At 35.5% G+C, this 9,032-nt stretch overlaps 2 protein-coding genes across 2 annotated transcripts; both read right to left on the minus strand.

The window, feature by feature from the left end:
* Positions 1-1,491: 1,491 nt before the first annotated feature.
* LOC106766148 (L-type lectin-domain containing receptor kinase IX.1) lies at positions 1,492-3,624 on the minus strand. Its single transcript, XM_022784468.1, has one exon. The coding sequence runs from the start codon at positions 3,622-3,624 to the stop codon at positions 1,579-1,581; it is 2,046 nt and encodes a 681-aa protein (XP_022640189.1). The 3' UTR covers positions 1,492-1,578.
* A 1,606-nt stretch (positions 3,625-5,230) lies between these two features.
* LOC111241955 (uncharacterized mitochondrial protein AtMg00810-like) lies at positions 5,231-6,176 on the minus strand. Its single transcript, XM_022782742.1, has 3 exons — positions 6,099-6,176; positions 5,771-5,993; positions 5,231-5,638 (listed from the first exon to the last, which is right to left on the minus strand). Exons 1-3 carry the CDS (start codon positions 6,174-6,176, stop codon positions 5,325-5,327), a joined length of 615 nt encoding a protein of 204 aa, XP_022638463.1. The 3' UTR covers positions 5,231-5,324.
* Between the last annotated feature and the right edge of the window lie 2,856 nt (positions 6,177-9,032).

Raw genomic sequence — 9,032 nt, forward strand, 5'->3', positions numbered from 1 at the left:
CACAATTAAAACCTTGCCCNNCATAAATGATTAAAAATTATCAAATAAAAAAGCACATTAGCTAGCCAATGAACCAAGACAANAAGCCCACCAAAATGCAGAATAAGATCATTAAAGCTATTGTAGAAAAAGATAAACCCGACAAAGGCAGATTGAACATGTAAATCTCAACATTGATTTCACTTAAACCAACTAAGTCTCTAACAAAACTTATTTCAACATCTCAGACTCATCTATTTGTCAAGCGGTACCTATCTCGATCTAGAGAAAGTCTTCCAACTCCTCCTTGTACGTGCATTCACTTCCCAGTTCATCACCAGTTTCATCATCTTGGCATTCCTCCCCAAAATCATGAAGACTTCTTTGCCTACTTTGCTGGGTAGACACCAAAAATCCAATATCATCCCTCTTCTGGTACAAAACATAAATCTTTTCCCAAAAACTCAATACACACATATACAAAAAAGAACCCTAACATCAATCAGAAAATAAAGTCAGAAAATAAAATCATGGATTGGTTCGCGAAGCCATTCATTGGGGGCGGATTTGGGGTTGTGTCATTTGATTCGAAGATTTGCTCGCGGATGGCTTGGAACGAGTGGTCAGGGTCGACATAAATGAAAAGGGCGTCGTTAGAGACGATGACGGCAGGGGAGGCGGCGTCCTCAACGGAGAGAGGGTTCGATTCAGGTTCTGGCTTAAAATCTTCAACGAAGGCAGCGTCCTCGTAGTGACATGATGTTCCTGCAATTAGGACTTGCAATTTGGATTCTGGCTTAAAATCTCTGTGGAGAAATCTCTGTAATTAAATTGAACGTTTTAGTTTTAGTTATTAACGGTGGGGAAGATGAGTGTTGCACTCCAGCAATGTTAATTTGTGGTGGAGGTGATGAAAGATCCCACGGTGATTTGTGGCTGGTGTTCCGATGATGCATTAGGGGAAATGTTAGGGTTGTTGGAGGTGGAAGATCATGATGATGTGTCAAGGTACGTGGTTTAATTGAATGTTTAATAAAAAAAAAAATTTCATGTCAGCGAGCCATGTCACCATACATTAACACTGTTAGACTCAATTTAACGAAAAGGACCCTTACAATTTTCAAAAAATTGGGACCCAATTAAAAAATCCAAAAAGAACGGGACGAAATTGAGATTTCCTGCGAAAACAGGGACTTCTTGAATTATTAAACCTAAGAAGAACAATAATAATATTTTAATACACACCATTTTTATATTCATTTTTTTCTCTTTTAAAAAATATAAAAATTTAATTTCTTTATAATTATTTTATCTTTATTACATATGTTAAATAAATATAAAAGTATGTGACCTATCATTACTTACGATCATTACTTTAAGAAGAAGATTGCAAAGTGACATATGATCCAATGACAATAAACGAAAAAGTCAACCACTTGTTTCAAATTAGATGGGTTGACAGGGCTTCGCAAATAAACATAAGTTCGAAATCTTCAACTGTTGTGACTCGGTTTGAAATTTTCATAACACAACTAAATGAAACAAGTTATGGCATTTCACAATTGAAATACATCATATCTACCAAAAAGCGAAATAGTTTTATTGGTACAAGGGAGACTTTCGGGACCCAGTAGAAATTGAGGAGTACGGGGAGGAATCTTTGGTTGTGTTTGTGACGGCAGATGAAGAGTAGGAGAACTGGGTAATCTCCACGGGAGGTGCAAAGTACATTGGCACTGGCAACTTCGATGGAAGACTTGGCAAAGGGGCTTCAAAGTTAAGCACACTTATCACTTGCCTAATGGAGGGCCTCATGGTATGATCAGGGTGACAGCACCACAACCCCACAACCATCAAGCATTCCATTTGCTGTTCTTCAAATTCTCGATTCAGTTTCTCATCAGCTGCTTCTAGTACTTTCCCTTTTCCGTAGAGGTTCCACACCCACTCCACAAGCCTAATTTTACCAGCCTCTTCTTTCACCTCCACTGGTTTTCTACCACATGCGATCTCAAGTGCCACAACACCAAAGCTGTACACATCAGATTCCTTGCTTGATTTCCCTGTGGTCACACACTCTGGGGCTAGATACCCCATGGTGCCTGCCAAAACAGTCGTTTGTGAACCTAGTTCGTGGTCTACCAGCCTTGCAAGGCCAAAGTCACCAAGCTTTGCATTGAAATTAGCATCCAACATTACGTTGCTTGACTTGATATCTCTATGGACCACACACTGTTCCCACTCTTCATGAAGATAAAGGAGTGCAGATGCCAAACCTATGGCCACCTTGTATCTCACCACCCACGAAAGCATGACTCTATTTCCAAACAGATGAGAATCAAGGCTTCCGTTTGGCATGAATTCATATACAAGAAGGAGCTCACCTTGTTCATGGCACCACCCTATGAGTTGAACCAGGTTTCTGTGTCTCAGACGGCTGATTACTGTCACTTCTGATATGTACTCCTTTTTCCCTTGCTTTGACCCTTTCGAAACCCTCTTCACTGCCACTTCAAGGTTGGAATTCACAATCAAACCTTTGTAAACTCCTCCAAACCCTCCTTGTCCTAGCTTCCCTTCTTCAGCGAAGTTGTTGGTTGCGTTGCTTAGTTCTCGGTAGGTGAACCTCTTTGGACCTGTTCCTCTCTCAAACTCATCATCTATGGCATCAACACCAATTTCGTCCTCGTTTACACCCCTTAGTCTATTTCTCCTTCTCCAAAAGGTAAACCATATTAGACCTGCAGCACAAGCTAAACAACCCAAACCAACACTTACACCAACCACTAAGCCAACCTTGACCTTTTTCCTACCACGTTCATCCAAGGTTGAACTGAATGACCAAAGCAAAATATTGTGTATCTCAACCCATGTTCCCGTTGCTGCAGAAAAGCCTATTCTAACAAACTCTGGCAACACGTCCCTCAAATCAATAACGTAAGAAAGACTGGAACTGCCATTGAAGGTTGGATTTTCAGCATAGCTAAGGAAGACAGATAGAGTTTTGGATGTGGAGTTGTACCATACCCAAGCATTAGCAACAGACCCGTTCTTAATGTTGCTCTTCCAAGTGACGTTTGCAACTGATTGAATGGAATTTACATTGATCCCTACGTGGTCTGAGCTCGGATCCCATTCATTCTTGAAACTGTCGAACTCAACTGCCACCATCTGATTTTTCTTCGTGTCGAATGCGGAATCCGGGCTGAACAGGCCAAGGAACCCACCAGAGGAATTGTTGGGAATGGAAGAATCAAAGGGTGCAAGGAAGAAGGCTAAGCCATCACCAACAAATGACTGGTCCACAGCTCTCATGACAAAAGAGAAGTGGGTTGTGAAATCGGTGAGCTTCTTTGTTTTTTTATCCCAAATCCTCACTGGTTGTTCGTACGAGGCTCGACCAACGCTATCTGTGATGGGGCCATCGAGTTGGTTCTTCGTGAGCTGAAGAACACCGTTTGAGGGAAAAGCATCACCCGTGAAGTTTATTTGGTTTTTTAAGTTTGACTGCTGGAAGCTGGAAAAGTTGAAGGAAACTGAATCTACAGTGTTATGGAACAAAGTGAAGAAGTAGATGATACATATGAAAAAATATGTTTGTTTCTGGGTTTGATTAGAGCATAAAGAAGAGGAGAAGAAAGCCATGGTCGAGAGGGATAGAAGATGAGTTTGATGGTGTTGAAGTGAACAAAGAATATAGCAACTATATGCATCTACTAATTCAAAGTTTGTCGATTAAATTAATGGAATGATGATGATAACAAAACATGTTTTGAACTGTTCCTAAGTAGGTATTAGGTGAATTAAAAATATGTTGCTTTCACGAATTAATTACTAATACATGAACATAACATATTACACTTTTTCTGGAGGAATCGTTCTAAACATCTATTGTCCTGGCCCTAGACAACATGTTCAATGATGAGAAATTTCACTCCTTTGTCTTTTCCGGTGTCTAGGGATAACCTACCATCCTTTTATATATAAATAAAAATCATAATACTAAATAAAAGCATTTTAGGAATTACTTTTAATAACAAGAGTTTTTTCTTTTTAAATAGCTTCCCACCATGAATTTTTTTAATTAATATATTTTTCCTCCACTTTCTATAATTTTAAAATTTTTTAAAAATAGCAATGATTAAAAATAATATTCTGTTATAATATAAAACATAATATAAATTTCTAAACATAATATAATTTGTATGCTTAGGTTTTTTATTACAATAAATTTTAATTAAAATATATATTTTATATATTTAAAAATATTTATTTTTTAAATATTAAATTATATAAGAAACCATTAATATTATTGCTAAATAGCAGCAATCATATTACAGAATTAAAGTGACAATTTGCGAATAAACAAAAATCAAAGTTTTTTTTTTTTAATTTTTTTTTATCAATTTATTATTAAATATATTGGTTCCCTAAGCCAAACATATAGAGTAAACTAAATGATTGAGGGTAACTTTTTGAAATGAACAATGAAATAATATACAGAGATGGAGATTATACATTCGGTGAAAATTGCTTAGTTAAAATTGAAGGTGACATGTTGAAACGGACATGGAAAGTTCGAATTGCTTAGCATGTGTCTTCTTGTAAACTACGCCAAACGATTTTTCAATAAATAATATATAATAGATATCAATGTTTTTATTAGAGTGATGGTATATGTTTTAGCGTAAATATGTCCGTACGGTATATTATTAGCTAGACAGTAAGTTATTCAGTTTATTGAAATCCTTTCCTATGAGATTGAAAGTCGAAGTGTGTCAAGTGGATTTTTAAAAAATAATTTTGATATATTATTTTAAGGAATAAAATACTATATATATAACTCTTCATTTATTAAAAGAAAGACATGTGTACAAATTTGTACAAATTATAATAATATCAAAAATATAACTGACATAATATTTGATTGTCTAATATCCTTTAATAGAATATTTGATATATTTTAACACCCCCACTCAAGTTGGTGCATGGATATCACACATTTCCAACTTGAATAAAGACTCATCAAACAATTTTCTTGACACTCCTTTGGTGAGAACATTAGCCAACTGTAGCTCTGATCTTACAAAAGGAAATGAAATTATTCCAGCTTCAATCTTCTCTTTGATGAAATTTCTATCAATCTCCACATGCTTTGTTCTATCATGTTGAACAGGATTATGAGCAATTGCAATAGCCGAAGTATTGTCACAGTACAAACTTATAGCTTTATTTGGTTTAAATCCCAAATCTGATAGCACATTTTTAATCCACAAAAGTTCACATACACCTAGTGTCATGCCTCTAAATTCTGCGTCAGCACTAAATCTTGTTACTACAGGCTGTTATTTACTCCTCCATGTTACAAGATTTCCTCCTACAAAAGTAAAGTATCCAGAGGTAGATCTTCTATCATCTTTTGAACCTGCCCAATCTGCATCAGTGAACCCTTCTACCTTCAAGTTTCCATGATTTGAGAACAAAATCCCTTTATCAGGAGCGGACTTCAAATATCTCAAAATCCTCTCAACAGCATCCATATGAAACTTTCGTGGGTCATGCATAAATTGACTAACAACATTCACTGCATAGGTGATATCTGGACGTGTATGACACAAATAAATTAATTTTCCTACCAGTCTTTGGTATCTCCCTTTGTCTATGCTTGCTGAATTTGAGCATTGAAAGAGTTTATGATTTTGTTCAATNGGNGTATCAGCTGGTTTACTCCCAAGCAGCCCAGTTTCAGATAGTAAGTCAATAGTATATTTTCTTTGGCATAGGAAAATACCATGTTTTGATCTAGCTACTTCAATACCCAGAAAATATTTNACTTCAATACCCAGAAAATATTTGAGATTTCCAAGTTGTTTCATCTCAAATTCAGATGCAAGGTATTGTTGTAAACTAGAGATCTCATCTTGGTCATTTCCTGTAACAATCATNTCATCTACATATATAATCAAAGTTGTAATTTTTTCTTTTCTTCTCTTCAAAAATAAGGTGTGATTAGAGTTACTTGCTCTATAGCCAAATGCCTTCATAGACTTGGTAAACCTTCCAAACCATGCTCTTGGGGATTGTTTTAATCCATATAGAGCCTTCTTTAATTTGCAAACCTTCATTCCATTTGAATCTGGCATGCCTGGTGGAAGAGGCCAATCTTGGTTTGCAGCTAGCGACAAAAGTATTCTCATATTATTGAGCTTGGCTATCGGTGTGAACGTCTCTTGGTAATCTACACCATAAGATTGAGTGTAACCTTTAGCCACAAGTCGTGCTTTATACCTTTCAATAATTCCATCAGCTTTATGCTTAATTGTAAAGACCCATTTGCAGCCCACAGTTTTCTTCCCTCTTGGTAAGGACACAAGATCCCAAATGTTGTTTTTTTCTAAAGCCGCCATCTCCTCAACCATTGCTTCGGCCCATCTAGGATCTGCCAAAGCTTCCTATACAATACTAGGAATAGAAATTGAAGATAATTGAGATACAAATGCTGCATATGATTGAGATAACTTGTGAGATGACACATATTTACTAATAGGATATTTAACTTTGGCTTGGAGGTCTGGTTCATATTTAGCTGGAGGTTGACCACGGTTAGAACGAGGTGGAAGATTATATTGAACAGTAGTAGACTCAGTGTTTGGTATGCTGGTGGTTTCAGGCAGACAAGAATCAATTTCATCTAAATTTGTATTATCAGAGATAGGATCAGAAGGTACCTCTGAAGAGTCAAGCTGAACCTGTGGAGAAGATTGAGCCAATTGGTTATGATCAGAAGACTCTGTATTATCCAGAAAAGAAGTGTCCATATTTAGGATTGGCTCAGTTGCTGCAGAATGATCCTCACACGATGATATATAATCAAACATACTAACATCATGATTATGCACTTCACTTTCATTACCTTCCTGAAGTGGAGAATCAACATAAAAAAATTCATGCTCATTAAATGTCACATCCATAGAAATATAAAATTTCTTTGATGGTGGATGGTAAGCACGATAACCTTTTTGAGTTGATTCATACCCAACAAAAACACATTTGATCGCTCATTCTTCAAGCTTTGTACGTAGATGTGAGTATAAGTGAACATATATAATACATCCAAAAATATTTGGGGGTAAATAAACTATGGGAGGAGGGATACAATGATCAAACAATACATCAAAAGGCCTTCGAAAGTTAATCACACTAGAAGGGGTTCGATTAATTAAATAAATGGCAGAGCTCACAGCCAAACCCCATAAATGAGATGGGATATTACCATCTATCAAAAGTGATATAGTCACCTCTAGTATATGTCTATTTTTCCTTTCAGCCACACCATTTTGTTGTGGTGAATAAAGACATGTAGTTTGATGCAAGCTGCCTTTAGAGTCCATGAACTCTATTAATTCAGTCTTAAAATATTCCCCTCCATTGTCTGATCGAATGACTTTAATATGTGTGTTAAATTGTGTAACAATCATATGATGAAAGGAATGAAACATATCACACACTTCACTTTTATGTTTAAGCAAATACACCCAGGTTACCCGAGTACAATCATCAACGAAACTGATAAACCATTTTTTTCCATTATGTATAGATTGTGGGGCAGGGCCCCAAACATCTGTGTGAATTAATGAAAAAGGAAAATCAGTTTTGTTATTACTTAAAGGAAACACAACACGATGATTTTTTGCCAAAACACAAGTTTCACAAAAAAAAGCAGAAATATTGCAGTTATGAAATAATGATGGAAATAATTTTTTTAAATAACCAAAAGAGGGATGTCCCAACCGTTTATGCCAGAACCAAATTTCTTTTTTGTTTTTATCTTGTTTGTGATCATTCGTAAGACAAGCCAATCTTCTTTTATGGTTTTGTTGTGACACATTTTCAAGATAATACATTCATTCTCTCTACCACTGGCAATTTTCTCCTTGAAATGGATGTTCTGAAACAGACAATGGCTTGGGTAAAACAAGGCAACACAAGAATGTGATTTGGTTAACTTGCTGACGGAGATAAGATTACAGTTTAATGTAGGAACAAATAAAACATCAGTAATCGATAAAGAGGGTGAGAGAGATATAGTACCTATACCTTCAATAGGAGATGAGACCCCATTGGCATTGATAATAACGGTTTTAGAACAATTAGAGGAAAAATTAGTAAATATATGAGGATCACAAGTCACATGATCAGTAGCACCTGAATCAATTATCCAATTACTACCCTTAATAACAATAGAAAGATTAAGGGTGGAGTTAGATATACCTGACTTTGTCACAAATCCGGCAGCAGTAGAAATATAACTCTTTGAAGCAGCAGAAGTTCTAGAATCATGTTTCTCCGATTGATTGTCATCGGAAGAAGCCATCAGAAATATTCAATGAAAAAAAGCACTGATTCCTAAACTGTAGAGGATATCAGTGTTTGGCTCTGATACCATATTAAAAGGATTAAAAATAATTCTGATGTATTATTTCAAGGAATAGAGTATCATATATATGTATATATATATATATATATATATATATATATATATATATATATACACACACACGTACAAGGATCCTATAATCCTTCATCTATTAAAGGAAAGACATGTGCACAAATCTAAACAAATTATAATAATATCAAAAATATAACTAACATAGTATTTGATTGTCTAATATCCTTTAATAGAATATTTGGCATATCTTAACAACATATTAATTCTAAAATCATCTTGATTAACAATTTAATTGTGTTTAGTCATATTTGAACCTTAATTAGATTGATCTAATTAAAAGTCCATATGGTGGGTTACAAATTAACTATTATGCATTTATTGTCTTTGTTCTCTGAATTGAACTAACTATGACATAGGAGGACCTTTCACGTATAGGAAATGAACTTGAGGACTAAAAGTGAAAAATTGCGCACTAAGATAAGACTCAACCTCATATACCTCAAATATTTTAGCACCTACCGTGGGGCAAAACAAGTATTTGTACTAAATCCTATGACGACTACAAGGAACATGATGAGCAACATCGTTGCAGAAGAAGCGTTCA

This window comes from Vigna radiata, chromosome 7 (assembly GCF_000741045.1).
Source record: "Vigna radiata var. radiata cultivar VC1973A chromosome 7, Vradiata_ver6, whole genome shotgun sequence".
NCBI classification, from domain to species: Eukaryota; Viridiplantae; Streptophyta; class Magnoliopsida; order Fabales; family Fabaceae; genus Vigna; species Vigna radiata.

Bases quoted from the DNA above. Each gene is read 5' to 3' on its own strand.
- LOC106766148 (XM_022784468.1), bottom strand. From the start codon at position 3,624: ATGGCTTTCTTCTCCTCTTCTTTATGCTCTAATCAAACCCAGAAACAA.